The 27,163-nt window shown below is 41.7% G+C and overlaps 1 protein-coding gene across 2 annotated transcripts; it reads right to left on the minus strand.

The window, feature by feature from the left end:
- On the minus strand, positions 1-27,072 carry enc2 (ectodermal-neural cortex 2). Of its 2 annotated transcripts, none has more exons than XM_032524335.1 (12): positions 26,920-27,072; positions 19,046-19,278; positions 18,204-18,309; positions 16,070-16,315; positions 12,680-12,769; positions 12,308-12,471; positions 11,359-11,506; positions 10,077-10,273; positions 8,102-8,207; positions 7,852-7,995; positions 6,607-7,023; positions 1-2,616 (listed from the first exon to the last, which is right to left on the minus strand). In XM_032524335.1, the coding sequence occupies exons 2-11, from the start codon at positions 19,225-19,227 to the stop codon at positions 6,637-6,639; spliced, it is 1,770 nt and encodes a 589-aa protein (XP_032380226.1). In that variant the 5' UTR covers positions 19,228-19,278; positions 26,920-27,072; the 3' UTR covers positions 1-2,616; positions 6,607-6,636. The 2 variants fall into 2 exon arrangements, with proteins under 2 accessions (XP_032380226.1, XP_032380225.1); XM_032524334.1 differs by having other exon boundaries at positions 7,840-7,995.
- Between the last annotated feature and the right edge of the window lie 91 nt (positions 27,073-27,163).

A 27,163-nucleotide genomic window follows, 5' to 3' on the forward strand; every position in this document is an offset into this window, starting at 1 on the left:
CAGAGTTTTCAAAAGTGAGTCCATTTATTTTCCCCGGTAAAAACATACAGTATCTCACATTTTCGTGTATCATCATTTAAAAATCCTCAAAAACACTTTCCTTCTTACTTCTTCAAATTCTAAAAACAGGTAAAAAGTATTTTCTTTTCACTTCTGTGCAGTAGCTAAAATCCACCTCCAGTCAAATGAAAGTCACAGAGAGTCTCCACAGTTGGACGACACCAGCAAATACTGTATCACAGAGACAATACAACATATCAGCCCCAATATTTTGTGTCCTGCAGAAGTCCCGTTTTTATCCATTTGGTGCAGTGTTTTCATATTGTGACAGCTGGTGTTATCTCCCAGCATGTAAACCATATCTCACAAAGTCATACTACCGCTAGTGAATGCATTGATCAACATCAAAAGTGCATAGGAGTTACAGAAACATTAAGGGCTTCAGCTTCGGCTTCAAACGTCTTTTTTTTTGGCAGTGGTGGTTTCTGCGGGACGCCGGACACAAGGCTGTTCTGTGCTTCTCATATTTGTCCTATAAAGTACACAAATAGCGTGATGTCTCCTCCCTGGCGCGTCACTTCTCTTTCACGTGGTCCTTCAACTCTAAAACATGCTACTGGAAAAGCAATGGAGTGCATGTGCAACTTGCAAAGATGTTCAACGGTCATATGAAATGTGCATTGGAATTAAATCCACAGATCATGCTCCCAAATGAGTTTCCTGTGTCACCTTTGGACATAAACGCATCGACGGAAACGATTGGAATATGATGCTTTAGAGCTCAGCGAAGGGCTGTCTGGCGCTCGAGAAAGGCAAAAGTAAGAATCACTGGGATTTCACACTGTTACTGCGTCGCCACGTGAGACACAAGGACACCACTAAGTTAAAAGACTGTTGGCGTTTTTTCTACTGCGTGGTAACCTCCTCTACTCGCCTTTTTGGTTTTCCATTACGAAAAAAAGTCCCAGGTGCCTGCTAAAAGGTCCTTTCTTTCAGTACCACCTCAGTTGTTGGTCAGTTTGTCGCATTTCGCAGCAATAACACTGACGGGATATGAACAACAACAAAATGTTTCTTTTTAGATAAAACAGATATTGACAAAGTTTCCTTTTCATTTGATATTGGGAAAAATTAAAAGTTGGAAAAAAGGTCATAAATTGCAGAATATTGCAATATTTTTAAAATCGCAATAATATCGTGGCGTAAGTATCGGGAGGCGTCTGGGGATTCCAACCCCTAACTGATTGGTCGGAGAGAATGGTCCCCATTCACTGAGTCATCACCGAGGGAGGGGTTGGAGGGGGGGGGGTCCTGAACAAACCCGCTGTGTTTAAGCAGTTCGATTCGAGCAGGTACCACGTAATGGAAAAACGCCATATGTAGACACTGTGGGTTGGAGTACATGTAGGATTTAGGGTAACTTCAGGGTTTTCTCTCTCGTGACGCTGGTTTACTTTTTACCAGGAGAAATCACCGTTTTCACGGAAGATGGCATCCCCGTCCACACCAGAGAAGACCGTGGTGAGACGGAAGGGGGGGGGCAGGCATGTCTAAACGCTTATCCGAAAACCTGTCTGTTTATGCATAACAATAACTAAGAACAGGATTGTAGAAGACTAAAAGAGACTGGGTACACTGTTCTGTTTGGAGCCGGGATTGCTGCCACTTTCCTTTATACAGTGAGATTATAAAAGACCTATGCATTCATACGTTCCCACAGTGCATCTGGCAGCTGTGTTGCTGTTCTCCTGGATTATTATTTTCTCTGTATAAGTCTAATATTATAGTGTGCCGTTTGCTCTGTTGCCAGTAGACCCACAGTTCTTTTACGTTGCCTTTCGTTCTGCACTGTAAATATTATTCTCGTATTTCATCTGTTTATAATTTTTTTAATCGTTTTTAACTTCTTTTTAATGTTTTAATGACTTTACTTTAGTCTCTGATGCAACTGCAGAGCCTTCGATGTAAAAAAAATGAAACCTGAAGTTACCCATGACATCCACTGAGAATATTGATAATCCACGTCCCATGTGAAAGAAGAATGTTTCCAATCGAACACTGAGAAGCCAGATATTGTCTTGGTGTTACCTGATGTAGTGTACTGGTAAATGTAAACCTCTCAGACTATTCTTAATGTAGATGAAGAGGCCCCCCACCCCACCCCCCTTAACACTGTATTGGTGCAGAGCGATAATAATTAGTGAGTGTGTGCAGTGCGAGCTCTAGTCACTTACATCTTTACACTGTAACACACACCACACACACACACACACCAAACACACACCACACACACACACACACACACACACACACAACAACACCACACCACACACACACACACCACCACCAACACACAACACACACACACACACACACACACACAGTCTGTATGAGTGCTCCAATGCGTTCATCAGTCAGGTTGATCAAAGTGTCTGTCCATCAGGAAGCGCGGCATGGAGAGGGGGTCTCTGAGTGTGTTAAGACCCGGCTGCTGTGCTGTGGGCTCAGGACCGGCTGAGTCTGGGAGGTGCAGCGTGTTGTGGAAGGATCGGTCCTGTGTGGAGATTCCATCCAGTCTCAGCTTGTCCTCCAGGCTGAGTCCTCCTCAGTCAACACCTGACAAAGACAGGAGGGAGAGAAGAGAAACATGAGGACCGCATGTGTGTATCAGTCTTAACGTGTGTGTGTAGACAAAAAGCTTGTGACAAAAAAACAATTAAAATATCAATTTCATTTCAACTGTAAACGAATAAGAAGAAGAAGTGGAGCTCCATTCATAACATTTTATTTGAAGTAAATAAATTTGAATTTGGAGTCAACATGTTCCAAATGTCGTCAAAAGTCTCAAACATCATTAAAACATGTAAAACATCCATGGCACCTGCTACTTAACTAGATAATGTTATTACCATGGAGCTAACAGCTGGAATGGGTTTTAAAGGAAGGCCCATTCCAGTACTGATTTTCCACAGTGTAAAATTTGTTTTTAATAATCTATATCTACGGTTGTTGTTTCATAGGATCATGCAGAAAGTGGACTTATTTAAATTGCATACACTTCCCCATATTTGCTTCCTCTCTCTTCTCTTCCTCCTCAAAGGCTGACACTTCCACTAGGTATTAAAAGATTTTCTCTCTCAGTAATATAATCCTGACGTGTTTAATCCCTACAATGACTCAAACATGCATGAGTGTGCCCACTAAAGGCTAATTTATTTTCCCATCACGAAAAATACAGTAAATCTGTGTGAAGACACTAGCATCAGAGCAAAATATGAGTACACAATCATCTCCAACGTTACAGACCCACATAAACCGGTTGATGCCCTGCCCGGTAAGTGGTTTAAAGCTTTTTGGTGTTTAATTATTTGGGCTAATTACTGCACAGCCCACAGCTAAGCAAGTGGGAGTTTGTGCTGTGAAATGGGCTTGGCTAAATTAGGGGGTGTATATGTAGAAGTTAGACAGGCAGACAGACAGACAGACAGATGGACAGACAGACAGATGGACAGACAGACAGGCAGGCAGGCAGGCAGACAGACAGACAGACAGACAGACAGACAGGCAGGCAGGCAGGCAGTTCCCTTGGAGCGAAGCATAAACGCAACGCTCCTGTGGAACCTCTGTCGACCCACATTATCCGTTTGTCTAGATTTTCAACCTTATTACAATCTGAATGAGGGATCCAGGTGTGAAAAAACCTGCAGTTCAGTGTCTCTGGGCCTCGACAACTTTTGGAGGCTTCGGCTGTCTGCAGAACCCCAAGACTACTGTATGTTGGAGAACCCGGACAGCTGAACTAGGACTCAGTTGCCTGCTTTTAGGTTAACAGTTAATGATAGGCTAACGAGAATCGGCTATTAGTCTGAAAAAAACCTAAATTAGCACCGTTACTGTCTAATACTATGGTTCCCTCTTCATTTGTAAAATATCCCACTCTGCTGTGACAAGACTAATCTGCTGTAAAACTGAATCTGAAGGAGTGTGTGTGTGTGTGGGTGTGTGTGTGTGTGTGTGTGTGTGTGTGGTGTGTGTGTGTGTGTGTGTGTGTGTGGTGTGTGTGTGTGTGTGAGAACACCATCAGCTCCTGCCTGAAAAAGTAGTTCTAAACCCTAAAATTGTCATTTACATGTACTCACGTTCTTTGAGTAAATTGTACTTGTCAGAGTACTTTAATTGCAGCATACTCTTACTTGAGTAGGACTTTAGAAGGAAAAGTTCTTACTTTTGGTCAGTTACATGTGAATGCATTCATCACACTACTTTTAGAAGGGCTGAAGTTTTAGCAGGAATAACATTAAGCTTTTAGCTTTCGGCGTCAGAAGCTAATCTTTCCAGACAGTTTACCAGTGCTGAGTGCAGCGAGCTCCGGGGGAAAAAGCTGGTCTGATGTCAGTACATCAGAGAACTTTGCTGACACTGAGCTTTAAGTGTCTGTTGTGTTTTATGCTGATAGGTTTAATGCACAGAGATTAATATGTTACTAAACTACCTTCTGCCTTAAAAATGTCCCATGGCATGAAAATGTCACTTTATGAGGTTTTTTAACATTAATAGGATTTCCCCCAGCCTGCCTATGGTCCCCCAATGGCTAGAAATGGAGATAGGTGTAACCCGAGCCCTGGGTATCCTGCTCTGCCCCCCCCCAACTAAGGTCTATATAAAAGAGACTTCAGATACAGTATTAGGGGACCACTAAGGTCTATATAAAAGAGACTTCAGATACAGTATTAGGGGACCACTAAGGTCTATATAAAAGAGACTTCAGATACAGTATTAGGGGACCACTAAGGTCTATATAAAAGAGACTTCAGATACAGTATAGGGGACCCCTAAGGTCTATATAAAAGAGACTTCAGATACAGTATTAGGGGACCACTAAGGCCTATATAAAGAGACTTCAGATACAGTATTAGGGACCACTAAGGTCTATATAAAAGAGACTTCAATACAGTATTAGGGACCACTAAGGTCTATATAAAAGAGACTTCAGATACAGTATTAGGGGACCACTAAGGTCTATATAAAAGAGACTTCAGATACAGTATTAGGGGACCACTAAGGTCTATATAAAAGAGATTTTAGATACAGTATTAGGGGACCACTAAGGTCTATATAAAAGAGACTTCAGATACAGTATTAGGGGACCACTAAGGTCTATATAAAAGCATCCAAAGAGCATCATTTCATGGGACCTTTGATCTAAATATTCAAGCTAACGGTGAGCGTTTAACTGGTCATGCTGGAGCCTGATAAAGACAGACTAAATGCTTTTGTTTCATGTGGACATGACAGATCTAATAGTTTAGCCACAGATGGTGAACAAACCTTGTCTTTAATTAGAAACGTCCCAGCATTATCTCCTGATTGGCCATAATGAGTCATCTATAGTGAGACATGTTGAGAGAGACCAGACTGATTCAGACAGTCCGCTGTGCTTCTGTTGAAGGAATGTGTGTGGATCACTCTCATCCCTGGTGTTCAAATGAATGAATCATAACAATAGTATGAGCAAAATGGGTCATTAAGTCTTGGCCTCATGTCCTGTTGTGATGGGATGAATAAATCATAACCATAAAAACAAAGCTAGGCCTAACCCTAACCCACTAAGCAGTCAATTCCCAATTAGCCAGGCTAAGTGGAGTCCCATGGGGGCTGGTGATGCAGCTCTGAGTGCTGGAAGTGCTCCTAGATTCCTGTATGATCCACCACTAAGTCTTACATCACAGCTCAAACAAGACAGGGTCAGGAGAAATGAGGACGTTTTTGGACAGAGGAGAAGGTTTTGACATTGGTTAACTGCTGTGGAGACGCAGACCAATCCAGCCGCCTCTCCGTTAGCCCCCCCCCCAACACATTTGTGACGCGTTCTGTCAACATGCCGTTTTAGTAGAAACACTTTTTTACAGGAAACAGTTGATTTTGAGCAGGTTTTTTTTCATGTATTTTCTGATTAAATTATTACTACGGATTACAGTCTCAAATTGAATACAATGTCTACATGAATTTAAATGTCAAATGATTGGTATAGACTTGTAGTTTTCCACGGCAAACAACAATTTGGATGGATATCATTTTGGATTATTGCAACACACCAATAGGTGATGATGAGAGAGACGAGAAGACTGACTTGGACGGCCATCTTAATTTTAGCGCTAATCATGACCATAGACTGTATGTGTGAAGTCGTTGAGTTTGCCGACTATTATGTAGCATTAAATATGCTCCATAACCCACATCGTCTGCCTGCGGATGTGACGATTTTAGACGAGAGGGTTATGTAACACGTTATGTAACTTTCACTGGCAATCACATCATAGCCACGCCCTACAAACACCCCCTGCTTTATCGCAGATTTTAAAATCAACAAAACCATAATTCATCATTAATAAATCATTAAAAAATGTAAAATCATTAATCATCATTCTGTGTTGCAGAAGACTTAAAAGTAGCGATCAAGACCATAAACTCTTTATGAAAATGTTTACTGAGGTAATAAATCAAGTGACAAGTGGGTCACTTTATGTATATCTATCTATTATGCCTGTCCGTTTGTATTAAATGTTCGAAGGTATTGGGATGTTGTGAGATATAGCACAGATGTACCTGGAATGGCTGGGTCCTGGGGTCCCCCAGTTATGCAGGAAGGTGTTTCCATGTGCTGACGAAGGCGGTGGGGATCAGTGAATAAGGCACCGTGGTGATGGAGTTCCAACTATCTGACGTAGGGTCGTAACAGTCCAACGTTTTACAACGCTGCGTCCCAAAATAACCCCCAACCACGTACAGCTTGTTTCCTGAGGCCACGGCGTGGCAGCTCATCCGTTTGGACGTCATGTCGCCTACCCGCGACCACTGATTGGTTTCACAGTCAAAGCGATAAGCAGAGGCAGCAGTGAATTCAGTGTCGCCGCCCATGATGAAGATCTGGCTCCCTAGGACAGCAGCCGCTGTATAGCGCCAAGGCTGGGGGCATTCAGCCGCAATATCCCAGCGGTTACCCACAGGATCATAGCACTGGACCTAGATATAGAAGAAATAGAAGGTTGGACAGCTGTAAGCTGTACGATCGCTGACTCTTTTCACGTTACACTTTATTTTGGTCTGTATATGTCTTACATTATGCAGTTAATGCAAACACACAAACAAGTGGAGTAAAGAACACTTAACACTCTTATGCTGCACTGTAACTTTGATTCTTTTTTTTATTATTATTGTGTTTTATGTGTCTATTTTTTAACTGTCTATTCATGTGTTTTACCGGTTTTTAATGCTTATGATTTTTAACTGTTTTTACTTGTGTTTTATCTGTTTAACTGATTTTGTGTAAAGCACTTTGAATTGCCCTGTTGCTGAAATGTGCTCTACAAATAAAGCTGCCTTGCCTTGCCTTAACAACAAATGGTCCTTACTTATATAATGCTAAATGTCAACCTCTATAATTCCTCCATCTAAGTGTCTGACACACAGACAGTGAGTTTGAAACTGGACAATATTAACTGTTTTGTGCAATAACACCAACTTAAAATGAGTGCAATCCTCTGCTGCTACTATTTATTCATTATTACATGTTCACCATTACAATCCCTTAATTATATAAATACTGTATCATAAAAATTCATTTAACTATGTAAATAGTGTACATATCCACACTCCTTTTATTTCTACTCTGATATTTATATACTCTTGGAACTGTAACACAAAATTTCCCCTTCGGGGAGCAGTAAAATATTTCTGATTCTGATTAAATGATACAGTCCATTTTCAGTAGTATTTTGATATATAGCTGATTTGAATAGTGGAATGTGGTGAGCTGTGTTGTGAGGAAGGTTAATGTACTACTCCACCAACCTTGGAGGCCTTGTCTCGATGTATGGTGGTCCCTCCAAAAACAAAGAGTTTGAGTTTGGCACTGACCACGGCTGCATTACTGACTCCGTCTCTTAGAGGGGCCATCATAGTCCACTTATTACTGAGAGGGTCGTACCGCTCCACCTGGGGAAATAGTGGATTTCAAACAAACATACAACAAGTTTTCATAGTCATAAATACAAAACGCAAAATTTAAATCCTAAAACTTTTCACATAGAGAAGTCAGTACCTGTTTTAGGGAGACAGATGGAGAGGCAGGAAAAACTCCCGCTATGGCTGTATGACCCCCAACAACGTAGAGACTGTTCTCCAACTCAGCTGAACCATGGCCAAACCTGGAGAGGACAATCCCCACATTATGTGTGTATGGGCTTACTGTTATTAATCTTTCATTCCAAGCATCTTATAGTGTGGTCAACCCTGATATGGCCGAGGTACCACTCAGACCGCAGCCGGTCAATATGTTGGAACGGTCAGTCCTTTGATACAGCGTGTCTGACCAGACAAACTGCAGCCGCTGTCAAAGGGAAATCAGTGGATTTTATCGTTAACGTTACTTATCAATGCTCTTATCGATACTACTCTCCGTTTATTAGCAGGTGGAACTCGGCTCGGGTCTTGAGGAGTTGAAGAATGTATTATTCACCCACAAATAGTCAAATCTGTACGCGCACTGCACTATGTTTACAGCTAGAACCTTACTGCCTAATATTCCACACATACACCCACCCACCCACACCCACCCACAATACTCACCGGTACACACGTCTCGCTCTCTTACCCTCACTGCCGTGGTATGGCACTCATTTGCACTTATTAGTTATCCATAACAGATTTTGGTTTAAAATCATTCCCACGCGCTTAGAACGGTTACATAACAACCAATAACAGGAGCTTATCGATTCTTTGGTACAGACCAGCCACAAACCAGTACCAGTGTAGTACTGGTTCGATAGCCATCCCTAATAATTGTGCCTGTGTGTGTGTGTGTGTGTGTGTGTGTGTGTGTGTGTCCTTGCAGAACCATTCATCCAAACTACTTCACACTTGGCATGCATTCTGCACAGTTGCCAGGTGTTAAGGTTAAAAGTTTTAGGGTCAAAGAAAGACATTTTCAGATATGATTACACTCTAAACCTTATAAAGTGATAATGTGTCCCTGGTAGTGCTGGGCATAAAATCAATATTGTATCAATAAATATATATGACACTAGATATCGTCTTAAATTTTGGACACTGTAATATCCTGATATGACATAAGTGTTGTCTTTTCCTGGTTTTGAAAACTGCATTACAGTAAAGTGATGTCATTTTCTAAACACAACAGACTGTTCTAGCTGTTCTATTACTTGCCTTTATTTATCAAAAAATCTCATTGTGTGCATATTTTGTGAAAGCACCAATTGTCAGCCGTACAATATTACCACATTATCACTATCAAGGCATTTGGTCACAAAAATCGGGTTCTTTGATTTTCTCCATATCACCTACGCTGTGATCTGTTCGCCGCAAGCCCCCACAACTCTGACGGTCGGTGATTCCATATTAGGACATATACAATCAAAACTGCAGTCATTAGCATGTGTTAAAATTGTTGCGTCAGATCCGGTCTCTGCTCAAACACCCACCCCCATCCATGTTGGCTCAAACGACAGCACCCAGCAGCAGTCTGACCAACGCTCATTGGAGATGGAATACTTTGATATGCTTTTATTCAGTTTTTGGTTTACTTTAACCCCTTGTGCAATCAACACTTTTGTTGAGGCTTTTTTTATCAATGTTTATAACTTTTTCTTAAATTTTTGGCCCATTTTTTCTGATGTTTGTCACTTTTTTTGACGTTTTCAACACTACGTAACACTAACTTATTGACTTTAGTTTTACAGTTATTTTTTGGAATTTATGGTCAATAAACCTCATTTATAGGAAATTATACCTAATGTTTGAGTTAATAAAGCAGAAATTAGTTGAAGAAATGTATGTTGATGGATAATCACAGAATGGATTAACGGGTTAACTATTACTATTTCAAAACCAATTTTTTTTAAATGCTATAAAATTGAATAAGACACCCGAAAATTAATGAAAGTAGAGATTTGTATTTGCCAAAGAGCGTTGTGTGGAATCAATCATGTTATTTTGGGTAGTTAAAAACAACATTGGACAATTTGAGGACAACATGAGGGTTAACATCTGTAACTCACCTGGCTATTAGCATTGGTGCTCCTTTATACCACTCTTCATGCACAGTGTCATAGATCCAGACGTCTTTAGAGACTCCGTTCTCTGATCCTCTTCCTCCTGTGACGTAAACCTTACATCCAATGGCACATGCACTGAACTCCTTCCTGGGGCTGGGCAGCTCGGCCTTAGGTATGATCTCCTTGGCTTTATGATCAACCTAAAACGGTTCAACAACAGTGATTATAGGATCAGTAAATGGATAATCAGCCAAAGTCCGCATATTTATGCAGCGGCTGCATTTTTCTTAAATACACCGCACTTTCACTGCATGAATTGGCGATTTCCGCGCAAAACAACGCAGGGCTTGGATGATTTCATAACCCCCGCGTTTTCATTGCAAAAAAGTCACATATGTAATTATATCTTAGCTGAAAGTTGAAAAAGGTTGCGTTTACTTAACACAAAGAGCACCCATTTCCGCAGTTGCCATTGGAACGTTATGAAGTGACGTTTTACGCGACAAGATAAACAAACAGTCACTTTTTCATCAAACCGCAAATTTTGCAAGTTCCCGCAATTTCATTGCATAAAATTGCATAAATATCCCGCATATTCCAACGCATTTTTTTAAGAAACTGTACCGCATAATGAAGGATTTTTACCCGCAACAATCACAAAGAAACTTTTTCTTGAAGGACTGAACTACCAATTTAAAGCACTGAAGAGATGTAGGCCTGTGGATACTTGTATAACAAAGTGAATGAATATGTAGTGATAGGTGGAATATTTAAGCATGTAGGTTTTCAACTGTATTTCATCTATTTTAAGGATCTTCCACAGAAGGATTAGTTTGAGGTAACTCAATTCCACAGTTGGGAATAGATTGGAATGTGTTGATCTATTAGAAGGGACTTACAATTAAGGAGGGGTTTGAAGGTAACACCTTACCACAAAAATAGATAAACTGACATGAGTGAGGACAAGAAGAAAAGCATAAAAGACTAGTTATTCTGATGTTCAGAGTGACACTTTGGGTACACACTTGTGTGTGTGTGTGTTGTGTGGTGTGTGTGTGTGTACACCTATGGTTATCTTCCTTGTTCAATTATTGACTTAAGCTGCATTTAATCTAAATTTATTGGACTCGTCATGTGTGCAGTCTCCTCCATCATTTCGGATCAAGATTCCCAGATATCATGTAGTTTAGTCCAACAGGACACCTTTTACTTTCACACATGCAGAATCTTGTCACACGTGACAACAGCTCATCCAAGTAGAAAGGCCTGAGTGTTTGTCTTTTACCTGGTAGATCTTGTCACACATGAAGGTCTGGCCTCCCAGTATAAGTAGCGTGTGCCCTGCCTTACGCGGCCGGGCACAGGGACTAGTCACTACGCCGTCATTCTGGAGGATCTTCTTCTTACACTGCATTGCCTCTTCAACTATTGACCTGCAGAGGAGAGTTCAAACATGAAGTGCCTATAAAAGAGTGGCCTAACTGTCTATGAACAGCCACAGCTGCTAAGAGGCATTATTCTCACAATTCTCCTTTAAAGCAAACTGGTCAGGGGTGGAAAAGGTGAGAAGGATACGACAGACCCCTATCCTCTAGTGGTGTCTGGGGGCATGATCCCCCAGAAGACAATTTTGTACATACATACAAGTTTAACGCATCAATCTGGACTTTGAGAGCAAGATTGTGACGCTAGATCTATGAAGAATCTGTTCTCTTGTCAACAATGTTGAGTTCTTGTAAGTGATTTAACCATAAATACATTACTGTACAGCATATATTTGAGTCATCAAAAGAAAAAGTTATGCACGCTAAATTTCATTTTATCTTGAGGCAGCGGGAAGTGATCGTGCCATTGACCGACAAAAACATCTAAAGTCAAAAGCGCAGCATGTCATTGTTATTTTAACAGCACATTAGTAAAATGTGCCTCGGCTTATGCACATTGCTATGCTTGTTACACACACACACACACACACACACACACACACACACACACACACACACACACCACACACACACACACACACACACACACACACACACACACACACACACACACACACACACACACACACACACACACACACACACACACACACACACACACACGTTACCTCCCAAAAAAGAAAAATGTAAAGTTTATACACTACTATATTTTCAGGGATTTTAAATACTTTATATTTTCTAATCTTGGACAGGAGACAGTGGAATTGAAGAGACAGCAGAGCGGCCTACCTGCTCCTCTTGTCAGCCATGAGCAGCTCTTCGCAGGCCACGGCCTCCAGCAGGCAGTCGGACGGCAGCAGAGCCAGCCGGATGCCCCGCAGCAGCTCGGCTAAGTGCTGACGCCGAGCCTCCAGGTCGTATCGGACCCACCGCATCACAGAGGTGAACACAACCTGCCGCAAGTCAGGAGAACAATCTAGCATTCAAAAAGAAGCATTTACAGTCTGCTATTATGGCTATTGCTTACTGGTTTTCAAGAATAATGGGTGAACCCATCATATGATAGAGTCATGAAGCCTAGCCAGTTTTTAAAGAAGAGAGAAGATGGAGTGAGAAAGGAGGAAAGAAATTCACAGGAAAGGGAAAGAGAGCATCACTAACCTGTTCATCTTCTATTTCCAGCTCATCGCTGAGAATCAGCTCCAGCAGTTTATCTTTAGACAGACTATAGAAGTCCTCCGACTCTCTTACCTAAAAGGACACACACACACGCACGCACGCACGCACACACACACACACACACACACACACACACACACACACACACACACACTTTGATTACATGCATTGTACATCAAACCCGTAAATTAAATTATCGGCTTCACATTTATCTTCTCGTAAAATATCTGCAGGATATCTATATTTCAGCTGCCATCTCTGCTTGAGGGACGACAGGGAGATGAAGAGGGAGTCACCGGCCAACTTTAATTTAATCATCTTGGAAGATTTAGATTTCATATGCTGCAGACTGTGGTGCTACTGGGCAGCTTCCAATGTAATCAGGGCGCTACTGAAAAAGAGAGCATTGCTCTCAGTGTACTCCACCCCTGGATAAATAAAAAGGTGAAAAACAAATATATACTGTGTAGGATATAATATACAGAAACACACGTTGCTTTAAAGGTGCCCTGCCACATGTATTTCATGACTTTGTGGTAATGTCTGAAGATCTACCATGGACTCTGTAACAATTTTTGTGGAAAAAATGCCTTGGTTACCTTGTTTCAAGCCATTCTAGCGTGGTATAGAAAGCCTGCAGGAAGACTCAGCTCCATTTGTGCCAGTTCTCATTAATAGTCAACGAGCTAAGCTGCTCTACTATGATTGGCTAACAGCTATCCAATAAGAGCCTGGCTGTCAGCATCCTTTACCCAGTTCATGAATAGTAATGAGCTCAGGCAACATGACGTCAGACTGACCAGCTGTTGTGATTGGTCTGATTTCTCCTCTTATTTCTTTCCAGTGGCTAGAGCTGACAGAGGAGGTAGCAGTTCATCTTCACATTCACCACATAACACACACACACACACACACAGACCTGACATATTTCAAAAAATGCAAGTAAAGTAAAGTGTAGTGGGCCTTTAAAATGTCATCATCTAGCTATGGTAAAAGGTCAGGTGACTCTGATGTTCCTTCTGTTTGTTCCAATGAAACATTGAGGAAGTAAGTCAGCCTATCACAGTGGGCCGTGGCGGCCCATTCAGTGCCTACAGAAATATATGGATGACATGGACAATACTATGGGCCCTGTCTTGCATCTGGCGCAGCGCAAAGCCCAACGCAAGTGCCTTAAGATGTTAAGATGCATGTTTAAGACCGTCTTTGTTGAACGGAGGTTCAGTTGAAAACCCAAGAAACACAAAGCTAAAGCTAAAAATATATGTACTGCTTGAAATATAACTCACAGCAAAATATATGTGTTTGCTTGATGTATAACTCTCACCTAAAATACATGTGTTTTTTTATATAATTCACAGTTGAAATATATATACTACTTAAAGTGTGCCATGTAACCCATTAATTATATTGTTTTGATGAAAGTATGAACTAAATATTAGAAACAGCTAAAACTAAAAAACTTATATTCGTTAGGTGTGACCTTTGTCACACTTTTAAGTGTGCTAAGGGTCACTTACTGTAACAAGTGGAACTGGTCTGAACTGGTCATCTGCTGTGGCCACCTGTGTGATAACGTAGTGGTGGAATTACCCTGTTTTACAAAAGGGAGGGGGTTTTTAGCCTTGACTTTTAGTATAAATATGAGTTGATGTGGCCACTTTCTTCAGCGAAAGCATACCCACTTATCGGGTTTTATCTAGTCTCTGATTTTGATACTCTTTGCTTTTAGGGCAGAAAGGGAAGGGAATATTTCTGTTTTTTGTACTTGTTTTTTGATTATTCACTAAATAATAAAACCACCTGAGCTTGTTGTGAGCTAGGGGACCAAAAGACTTGTATTCCTTGATTTTAGTCATTTAATTTCTCTCTCTCACACCTCAGCTTTCCGAGGGTAGAAGTTTCCCTCTCATGAGGGCAGTTAAGACTCCTCTTTAACCACCTGGGCGAGTTGCAGCCCGGCGGGGATCGACATTGACAGTCAGACCTCCTGTTATCTCCTAGTGGGAGTGCATTCCCCATCCGCTCTGCCGGTCAGAGCCACCGAGCACTTAGCCTCTCTCGGACCGGCGACCAACGAAGGCTAGCGGGCGTCCTTGAGAAGGAGGGGACCTCCGGTGACCCTGGGAGGAACGGTTCCTAACCGTGAGTACTAAAGAAAAATCATTGGTTGTAAAGATCCCCTCGGGCAGTGCTTAAAATATACAGGGGGACAAGAGCCCGTTAGTGGGGGACGTCTGGGGTAAAAATCTGAAAAGGCCTCTTGCCTCGCCTCCGGTTTCCCTGATCCGGGCGGGGGCCCTTTAAACTTAGCAAGGGTGTGTGTGTCTCTAAGTAAAAAGAACTAAAACTAATTATAACTAAAAGTAATAATTACTAATTCATTTAAAAAAAAAAAAAAGTTAAATTAGCGAATCACTGTGTGTGGATCGCAAATCTAGCATTTATACAATCAGGGAAGTATCAAAGTAACTCCTTTTAATATAGGCCTAACCATCCGCCCCGCTGATAGTAACGGGTGTTATTATACGGCAGAAGCGGGCATAGTAGGGACGGGGGTTACTGAGGGGAAGGTATAAAAGGAGTTAGCCCTCAACCAAACGAGAGCGATACGACACCTCAGTAACTGTCACACCGTTCGACATCTTAAAATATCTAAAACACCTGCGCCTATGGGTGTGCTGGTCTTACAGGGACGTGTGTTCAGGTGCATTCTGGGCGTATTGCTAACTTGATTCAGCGGGATGTGATCACGCCATTGACCAACAAAAACCTCTAAAGTCAATAAGGCAGCATTTTAGACCTTAGTGGTCCCCTAATACTGTATCTGAAGTCTCTTTTATATAGACCTTAGTGGTCCCCTATACTGTATCTGAAGACTCTTTTATATAGACCTTAGTGGTCCCCTAATACTGTATCTGAAGTCTCTTTTATATAGACCGTAGTGGTCCCCTAATACCATTATCTGAAGTGTGTTTCCCAAAATTCAGCCTTGGTGCAGAATAACAGCCACTAGAGCCAGTCTCACAATGAGCTTTCCTTAGTATGTGTCATTTCTTTTAGGAAGGGAGTGGGGGTGGGGGTTTGAAATCCATGATGTCTCTCTCTCTCTCTCTCTCTCTCTCTCTCTCTCTCTCTCATGAGTGGGTCAAATTCTCTGGGCAGACAAAGCAGAGACCTCATAAGGGGCAAGATTCCACATCGGCCCATCTGAGCTTTCATTTTCTCAGAGGAGGAGCAGGATACCCAGGGCTCGGTTTGCACCGATCACCATTTCTAGCCACTGGGGGACCATAGGCAGGCTGGGGGGACTCAATAAAGAAAACTCATAAAGTGAAACTAGTAACAGTAGATTTGGACACTTGTATTTACCGTGTTATAGTGTAGCAGACACATCCTCCACGACAGCTCGTACAGCCTTTTACACTGATGAGCGTCTGACAACAGCATCATCCCCAGGCAGTTGGAGGAGTGCAGGTTCTTTTCTAAAAACTCTGCCGCTGCGTCCCGAATGTCATGAAACTGCAACATGTCGCCCGCCTCTAACAACGACTCAGCATTCTCCTCATTTATGATGACTCGAGAAGAATAGGCAAAGTCCAGCAGAAGCTCCAAGACCTGGAAGAGCAGAGAATTACAGTTAACCACTGAGATTATAGCATGCAACTGTACACGACGACCAATCAGAAGGCTCCTGGATGCCTCAACAACAACTTAGCTCATATGAGAAGTTATCGGACCACATCACACCTTAGTGGCTCACAGCTTTTCCAACCAAGAAAAGACATGAGTGGTGAAATTATGGTGATGCATAAACAATCTGTAGAGAAGTTAACTAGAGCTCTGATTCATCCTGCGGAAGAAATGATGGAGAGAGATACACATAGAGAGAGAGAGAGAGAGAGAGAGAGAAGCAACAAGACAGCAAAGCGAGGGTATAGACTAAAATCCAACTTGATTTGCAGATTGGTTCTAAGAGAGAAGAGAATAAACTGTCAAACATTCAGCAGATCATCTACTCTGGAGACAGGTGCTCTGGAAAAAAAAAATCAGCTTTTGTTTTTCTGGGTATGAATTTAAAATTAAAACTATTTGGTTGTCTTTTTGTCACTTTCCTTAGGTTTTTGTCCCTTTTCCTGATGTTTTTATCCATTTTTTGTGTGCTTTTTTTTTTTAAAGCTTTTTCTGATATTTTTTTCTACTTTCTTTAGCATTCTTTTATAATTTTTCCCAATGCTATAAAATTGATTTAAACCAAATGTAACGAAAGTAGTGTAGTGTAGTTTATTTTACTTGTTATGAGTGTTGTAGGGAACCATCCTCATTATTTCTTTTTGAAAATTTGGTTGAAAGAAACCCAATTTTCTGATATAGAAACCTTTTGAAAATGGGCCAAATTTGACCTGAGGACAACAGGAGTGATAATTTCAAAGTCATTTCAAAAATTCAAATATCACACTTTCAAATATCACTCCAGTCCCCAAAAACCCAGCATGGAGTGGCGCCCTGGTGGTGTCACTGCCCGATGTGAGTCGAGTGCAGATTTGAGTCATGCATGCCTCACTTTGCGACAAGAAGCATAAAAGATGCTAACGAGAGATTTCTGTAATGTCAAGACAGTAAAAATTGACCTAGTTAATAAAGTTGGTTCACTGCTGGATACAAGTTAGCATCAGACACAACAAAGGCTGTCACTGAAACTTTGAGCTAACGTTAGCAATCAAACAACCATAGATAGCTAAAATATTTTTGAAATGACTGATAGCTTAGCTCCATGCTAGCAATCAAACCCAAACTGTTACTGGAATGGCGTTTTGAGCTAACGTTAGCAACCAAACAACCATAGATAGCTAAAACGTTTTTGAAATGACTAATAGCTTAGCTACATGCTAGGAATCAAACACAACAAAGGCTGTCACTGGAATGGTGTTTAGAGGTAACGTTAGCAACCAAACAACCATAGATAGCAAAAACATTTTTTAAATGACTGCTAGCTTAGCTACAAGTTAGCATCAAACACAACAAAGGCTGTCACGTGAATGGCGTTTTAAGCTAACGTTAGCGATCAATCAACCATAGATTGCTACAACGCTTTTGAAATGATTTTCATCTTCTGTTATTGTTTATAATGAGAAAACTGTATTATTTCATGGATTTCACACATTTCAGTATGACACGTTTTGCCGTAAACCGTTTAAATCTGAGCATGCGCGCCCCAACCTGCACTCGACTCACATCGGGGAGTGACAGCGGCCTTGCGGAGACGGCAGCGACCATTAACGACAACGAACCTAGTTAATGTCATTCCACATCTCTCGCTCCCCCTCATTTTATCTCATCCCTCTAAATTCTATAATAATATGCCTTAAAAAAAATCCAACACTATTGTCCCCTTTTCCCTCTCTCTGCCCTTTCTCACCTAGCTGTTCTGTCAAAAAATGAAAGGCAGAAAAGAAAAAGAGGGCACGTAGTACAGAATGATAGTCCTTAGTAAGATGAGAAGTACCTCGGGGTGGATACTGTCTCTGAAGTTGACGTCACTGTCCAGACTTTCTCGCAGCCCGCCGCTGAACATGGCCTCGAAATAACGACTGCACGCCGCCAAGACAGCCCTGCAAGACACAACCACAGGGCCCAGGTCCCAGGTCCCGGGTCCAAAGGCATGAGGGACGGAATAGATGGAGGGTGGTACATCATACAAATTATTGTATTCCATTAAAAGTAAAAAAAAAAGGCGTGGTGGGATTACGGATAAATTAAGTAAAAAAATAGATTCATAAATAATTTCAAAAATTAGATTCATACAATAAATTCACATTAATTCATTAAAAAACATATTTTTCTTTAAAAAAAAGATACACTGGGCTAAGTGTGTATTAAGTTTTAATACGTAAAAGCCGTCCTATTGACGTTTATTTTGTCTCTCTTGTCTTTATTTGTATTGAGGTGGTTACATTACTTTAATATTGGAATACTTGGATTAGGTTAGGTAATTAGCAATTGTAAATGAATACATTTTTATAGGAACCATCCCGATGGCCAGGTTGGCTGCAGCACTTCGAGGTTCAGGCCTCGACTCAGAGGTCCAGGGTTCGAATCCAACCTGTGACGATTTCCTGCATGTCTCTCTCTCCCCTTCTCACCTAACTGTCCCGTCAAAATTTAAAGGCCCAATGGAAAATCCCCCAAAAATAATCTAAAAAAATAGAAAGCGAACAAAAAGCAAAAAACAAATGTACCGAGTGTCTTGGGAGAAGTTCCTGGCCGGCTGTTCTCAGTCGCTGCAGTGTCTGTTCAAAGTTAAGAGTGAAATGCACAACTTTTGCCAGCGTGTTTTTTTTTTTTTACCTGTGGCATTGGAAAGAGCGGTCTCCGGCCCACAGCGTGACATCGGTGAACATGCACTGTTTCCTCAATGTGTTCAGGTGGGTCAGGACACTGTCGGGATGGGAAGGCTTGTGGAACAGCGAGATGTTCATGGAGCCCGTGCTGGTGCGGGATTTGCGGTTCTCGTGAACGGTTACCGACATGGCGGCTTCGCTTGGCACCTCCAGGGGGGTCTGTCGGAACGATCCCTCCTACTGCTCAATGACGACAAGAACAGGAACAGGAGAATAAATGACATTGTTGAATCAGCAGTATGCATTGCGATATCAACTGCCGCAATATACATATCGCAATAGACAATAGTTTTTTTACGAGATTTTTTATGTTAGATGAAAGAAAATATCGGTAGAAATCTCCACTCAAAGTGGAACTGTCATTCTCCTGTAGTGGTGCCTGTTATTGTCAATTCAATGTTCAATTTGTTCAATAAAAGAATGTTAGAATTATTTTAGTTTTTTGGGGGGGGGTTTAAATTCAACAAGCATTTTGCTGTATTTTAGAAGAATAAGAACTAAGTACATTTTAATATCTGTTCATCTATCACAAGTAATGAAGCGGCTGCTATTCCAATCCTGACGGCTCTTCAGCGGGGGGCTGCTGCGCCGGTCACACACACACACACACACACACACACACACACCACACACACACACACACACACACACACACACACACACACACACACACCACACACACACACACACCACACACACACACACACACCACACACCACACACACACACACACACACACACACACACCACACACACACACACAGCAGATGAGACGTAAGATGAGACGTACAGGTAGGGTGACCACCCGTCCCGCGTAGCGCGTGCGCGCACAGCGTTTGAAGCCCAATTCACGCGTCCCGCAAATTGAGACCGTGTCACGCATAATCAATGCTTGCTCAAAAAAAAAAGTTGGTCGCTCTATATCTTGGAGCCCGAGGCAGCCAACGAACATTAGGCTCGTTGGACATGAACTGCGCCTGTAAAGTAGACGAGAGCAGGCGGCAGCAGCCGGGGGGTGGTGGGGGGGGACACTAAAAGCTGCGGTAAAGTCGGGCAGTTTCCAGCCGATTCCAGAACAGGAAGTGACTTTAACACTGTGGTACGATTCCGATTTAATAAAATATAATCAGACCCACATATCAGCTGGAACAGTCTCTAGTTTTAATTGTAGCTCTCAAAGTGCTCTACATGCGATCTGATGATCTGATTTTAATTAACAACAACTGGAGATGATCTGTGATCTGAACGGATTTAGTCTCTCTGACTTCTAAACGTCACTATCAGCCAGAATGTACAGAATATGTCTTTAAATCAGACAAATAGTTAAAATCCCTCCGATTCGTTGTCATGACAGCGCAGGCACGTGCATACCAGACACTGGGAAGGGACTTTTAGGAACGCGCTTTCCAATTCAAAAAATGGAGAAAGAGCCCGAGTCTGAGCAGTCTGAGCCGTCCCCCCCCCCATCAGTTAGAAAGAGAAGGTGGGTACAAGGAAGAGTGGGAAGACTCTTTTGTTTAAACTGTTTCTGTGGTGTTGAGCAACTACAATTCCTGTTAGTCCTATAATTTTATTTATAATGTATTTAAAGTGATAAATTGTAAGGAAATATAAAATTAAATAGCTAAAGTAAATCGTAAGTGGAAGTGCATCTGTCAATTATATTATAATTGTATGAGATTTCAAAATATTAATCTTTATTTAGAAAAAAATACACATTGGTTCTATTCATGAGCTTACATCAGCAGTTACACATGTTCAGGGGCATAGGGCATTATTAATATACTATGCAAGGTGCTAGAAATGGGTAAACCAGTATTAGTGAGCCTGCCCGTGGGGGGCACCGCTTCGCCAGGCAGTGTCCCACATTGTCCCTCAGAAACTTACCACTTGTCCCCCCTTGGGCTTATTAGCAGGTGGTCACCCTACGTACAGGATGACCTAAATTGAGGACAACTACGCTCAATATTGTAAGTGCAAGTCCCATAAAACTGTTCATATATCGTAGATATGTTCATATTTGATTCTTTCAATAAATTATAATTTTTGCTCTAAAAATCCAGTTATTTTCACACTATATCAACATTTGCAGCATTCTGAGCCTTTTTGGTAAGGTTCCTAACACTCAACCCAGAGTAATTAATTAATGGTAATATTCCTTGTTATTATTAGTTTCCTTTTAATTTTTAAAGAACTAAAAAAAAAAAACTTTTATTGTAATTTTTTAGGGCATTTTGGGCCGCAACAATCTCAATGTGTGTTCCTACTCCTGATTTTGTCATCTCATCTCACATGCTATGTCTCTAGGATCCTGTCCTGTCCTATTCATGGTAGCCTACTCGTGGACACTGCCCCATCATCACGTGCTGCGGTAAGGGGGCCCGCCTTGATAATCCTGCTTAAGGGGCCCATTGTTGGCTCACTACGCCAGTGGTCCGTAGGGACTTCGGTTCATTGGGTTCAAGCCCCCTAACAGACCCCAGTACGGAGTGTGTGTTACTGTACAAAGAGAGTGAAAATGTAAAAATGTCCCCTGGCGGGATAAATAAATGCTCTGCGGTCCATTATCATTACATCTGTGCATCATTTTTCAATTGGGCAATTTTCAAAGTGCAATTTAATAATTCATGTGTAATTTATTGTATAATACTGTTTGCTATATTTTGTACACTTATCTATCTCCATACACTTATCAATCTTTGCTCTCATCTTTGCTGTTGCAAATAGCAATTTCCCCACTGTGGGGCAATTCAAGTTTTTTTTTTGTCATCTTATCTTAAAACTAAAAGGGCAAATATCAAGAAAACAGTTTTAAGCGACGATAGCAGCTAAAGTGAACCAGCATTATCTCACATGAACAATAAAGAAACTATAGGCCAATGGATACGAGTCTTTAACAACACACCACCGATTAGAAGAAATGCTGTTTCAGCAGCTTCAACGCTGCTTTTTTATGTGTGTGTGTGTGTGTGTGTGTGTGTGTGTGTGTGTGGTGTGTGTGTGTGTGCGTGTGTGTGTGTGTGTGTGTGCATTTGCTGACATGCAGTTTTTAGACCAGAGCCACAACAGATGAGTCATGGGGTGTTTAGTGTGTGTGTGTGTGTGTGTGTGTGTGTTGCACAGATCACAATGCAGGCTTGACAAGAAAAATGTGGCTGAACAAAAGATGAGAAGCATGAGCACATTTCACACAGTTAGCTGCGCCCCCCCCACACACACACACACACACACACACAGGCAAACTGTGTAATTATGTCATAGAAGTGTGAATCTGACACACACACATTCATACATATATATACTCACACATACAGTACATATACACTATATATACACACACACACACACACACACACATATATAGACTGTATACCCACATAACACCACACGCACACCACACCACACACACACACCACACACACACACACACACACACACACACACACACACACACACACACACACACACACACACACACACACACACACACACAGTGTAGTTATGTCATGGAAGTGTGATTCTGACACACATACAGGACATATATACTGTATACACACACATATATACACTCTATACACACCTACATATATACATACACATACAAATACATATACACACACATACAAGTTGCGAGTGATTTTCAAATCTGTAGCTCTATCCAATCCTACAGCAACGTACTAAATTTGTCGCTCCGCTGTGCGTAGTGGATGGTTTTACAAGTGTACCTGCTACTGCAACACCAGTTTTAATTAAATGAAAGCGGATCTGTCCACGGGGACACACAAGTGACGGACGTAAAAAACACTTTCTGTGTGACTTGGCAGTCCGCTCGCTTTTGGCTGCTGTCGGGCAGTAGCACTCTCGCCAGTGGAATATCAACAAAGCTGCTGAATAGACTGAGGCTGTCAGTAGGCTAGCAAAGCTGCACCACTGGACCTGTTGCCCCTGGCCACTCAGAGTGTGTGTGTGTGTGTGTGTGTGTGTGTGTGTGTGTGGTGTGTGTGTGTTGTGTGTGTGTGTGTGGTTGTGTTGTGTGTTGTGTGAGTGGGCAGAAAATGAATGGCCGTGTGTTGAACGTCAACACAAGAGATGTTATTTAATAAGATAGTTCCCAACGTAGAGAATTGTGTGCTGTTCATTTTTTTTAACCCTTGCGTTGTCTTCCCCGTCGACCATGCAACTATTTGTTTTTTTGCTTCAAAATTTAAAATGAAAACTTTTTTTTTTTTGTTGGCTTTTTCCAACACTTTCGTTGCTTTTTTTAACTCCACTTTTTTTTGCCGTTCTTAGCCACTTTTCCAACGTTTTTGAAGCTTTTTTGACATATTTGTCACTTTTTTCAGCGTTCTTTTACCATTTTCAAATACAAAAATTGAATGAAACAACCAGATTCAATGAAAGTAGTGAACTGGTCATTTAAATTACTTGTGAAGAGCGTCGTATGGAACCATCCATGTTATTTCTTTTGACTATTTGGTTGCAAAATAAAAACACATTTCTGATATAGAAACTGGTTGGAAGTGGGTCAAATTTGACCCGAGGACAACAGGAGGGTTACCAACGTGTGGATAAGAAAAACTGGAAATCTGCTTCCAGTTCAGCAGAAGGGTTTCAGTGGGTTGAGACATGAGTTCCAGGTTCTGGTCACTTCTACACACATTCAATAAAGCAAATACCAATAATAATTTGTTTTGGTTGCAGAAGATAAGATGTACCCCCCACTCGTCCTCTATTTCCTCGCCTTGGTTTATTGAGGCTTACTGAATATAATGTTTCATAATGCCTGCATGATAGTCCAGGTCCTTGAAATGTCTAAAAACGACAACACCTACTGTATGTTTTATAGCTTATACTTTGTTGAGTTCTGTACTTACGTTATCTCAAACTAGGGCTGCACAATGAGTTGTTTTTTCTTTTCTTTTTTTTAATTATTGTTGCAGAATTCAACTACGTTATCACATAAGTTTCCTCACATTCAGCCAGGCCCCATTCACAGTAGGACTGTCGATGAATATTCTAAATAAGAACTGGAAAGAAACAGCACTATCTGCCGTGCACGTTCTCACGTGGGCCACGGGCCGCTGAACCATGCACTCCAAATGTGTCTCCCTGGGACAAAGTCCATGTCACTTCCCAGACGGTTACGTGGAGAGCCAGTGGTGACGTTCATCAGGCAGCTGGCGCCAAACGCGAAGAAAACAGACAACCGAGAGTGAAGAAGAAGAAGAAGAAGAAGAAGAAGAAGAAGAAGAAGGATGATATACACCAATGTTTCCCAAACTTAGGGTCGGGCCCCAAAAATGGGTCGCGGACCCGTTTTATCTGGTCGCCAATTGGCAGAGAACAGACTAAATGCTCAGCATGACCTCAGAATGGCACTTTAAAAAAACCGAACCTAGACTAGATCAGCTGGTTGATATCTTCAACCAGACACATACGTCTCATTAAATTCAAGTCAGCATTATATAAAACAATGTTGGTGTCGGTACTGAGGGATGATGGGAGGGGATAAGAAAATGAGTTGAGAAAGGGGTGAGACACAGAAAGGAGAACAGAGACCTTTTCTCTTTTTTGTTTACTTTTATAATGGAATAAATATACTTCGTATAAATTTAAATTCATGGTTTTGTTCCGTAAATTTAGGGTCTTGAGTTGAAAAAGTTTGGGAACCACTGCTATACACCAAGGGTCTTCAACGTTTTCCAGGCCAAGGACCCCCAAACTGATGGCGAGATGGAGCGGGGACCCCTTAATTATATCTATTGTATAAAATTGTGTTATATCAAACTGGTCCTATAGTGCCATGTGTGCATTGATGACTGAAAGACATCTTCTGCCTCCATTTATCTGTTTACTACAGTATGTTGAATTCATGTTAATGTGTATTTAAAGACATTTCAATTAGTGGAAAAAAATTGCCCCCTAGGGGTCGCGTACCCCCTGTTGAAGACCCCTGCTATACACAATAGAAGCCAATGGAAAGGGCAACATCGTTGGCTTGTTTTCCTGGCTAACCCCTAGCTGCTGTCAGCAGCAATGATGCTGACTAAGTAAACCGGCGGGGACAATATTGTTGGAAGTATTTGGTTTTGCCCTGTGAGTATACTCCATAAGTAACGAGGTACACTGTTGCAAGGACATGCCCACACCTGCCTACCTGTACTTTGTATTAAATCAGCGGAAGAGTCGGGTACAGGCTGACTCTCCCGTAGGTGCAAGCTTCACAGCGTCCCGGGTTAGGGTTTCAGCCAGAGCCCGACCGATAGAGGATTTTTAAGGCTGATACCGATACAAATATTTGGTTATTTAAAAATCTGATAGATCGGCCGGTATATATATTTTTTCAAAACATCCAGAAATGTGTAACAAAACATAAACTTGACTCACCTTAACACCCACCCACCCAAAGTTATTTGTTCTTAGTGATGAGTTCTTACCAGAATCATATGAGAATAATTTGTTTTATTGTCACAACAGAACAAAGGAACATGAAAATATAAAGTTCTGATTAATCAAATGGATAAAAATACAAACTTAAGGCATGAAACTTAAAGTCCTTTTGAACAAAAACACATTAACAAAAAAAATAATAATCAGTGTTGCCAACAGGGACGCTGTAGAGCGTCCTCTGGTGGACAGACTACGCAACACCAACGCTCACAACATGGTTGACCGTCCGTTTTTATTTTATATTTTTCATTGGCCATTATAAATGCCTATAGTTCGGAAAATGCCTTATATATATCGGTCCCTAATATCGGCCCTCCGATATATCGGTCGTGCTCTAGTGCCAGCTGCATAAAGGCCTAGCATTATTCATTATTACAGTATCAGACTACTATGTATATTGTATGTATGTATATTTTGTGTGCTGCTGTAACACTGTAATTTCCCATTTTTTGGGATCAATAAATATCTATCTATCTATCTATCTATCTATCTATCTATCTATCTATCTATCTATGGACTTACTTTAAATAAAAGACAACTTACAGCACACACACACAACACACACACACACACACACAACACACACACCACACACACACCACACACACATTCTTCAAAACGACCCAACCAGGTAACATTGAGCTGCATACAGACAGAACACATCTACTATTACATAACCAAGCATAGAATAAGAAGTTATGATCCACAATGACCATTTTTCCCTAAAAAAAAAGGAACATCTCAGCCAGCATCAACTAGATAAACAAGTGTGTGGTGTGTGTGTGTGTGGTGTGTGTGTGTGTGTGTGTGTGTGTGGTGTGTGTGTGTGTCAAAGGAAGCAACAGACACAAACAAACAAAGGCTGTCTTGCTATGACTCAGCTCACCTGATACAACTGCTTCACTAAAAGCCCATGGATATGACTAGACATTAATTATGCATAAACCTACAAAGATTTGGTCCAAATGGTAACCGATCTGATGGGAAAGGCAGCAAGGTTAGCAGCGCGTGGCTCAGGGCTCGACAGATGATTTCTGCACATGGTGGGAAGTAAAGAGCTCTGCTGATCTCAGTCACAGAGTAGGTACGGTGTTCATAATCGCTGATCTGCAGCAGCATGCACACACACACACACACACACACCAACACACACACACAAAAACACACACAAACCAACACACACCACAAACACACACACACACACACACACACAACACTTTCTTCACAAGACAACCTTCCCAGTGTGTGCTCTTCACCGTGATCTGAGCAAACAGCTGATTTCTCTGGCCAAACAGCTGATTTCTCGGACAACAATATAACGTTAGCAGACTGTTCACGTGGGAAATAGCAACAACCACGGCTCTTACTCACGGTTGTGCGCGTGGAGGTGTGAAGTTGAATCTCCGGAGCGTGAAGCGGCCGCGGCTCCGCCGATAAAAACATTCCCTCGGTGTGTGTTCACGGGCTGTGCCGCCGCCGGCCTGCCTGTCTCCCTGCTCCTCCCCCTCCCCCCCAACAACAGCCAATGGCTCGTATGGGCTCGTGACTGACGTGTGTTTCGCCAATCACTAGTGGGTCAACCCGCTGTAGGCTGGCCTCTTGGCCAATCAGAGTG

This window comes from Etheostoma spectabile, chromosome 8 (assembly GCF_008692095.1).
Source record: "Etheostoma spectabile isolate EspeVRDwgs_2016 chromosome 8, UIUC_Espe_1.0, whole genome shotgun sequence".
NCBI lineage: Eukaryota > Metazoa > Chordata > Actinopteri > Perciformes > Percidae > Etheostoma > Etheostoma spectabile.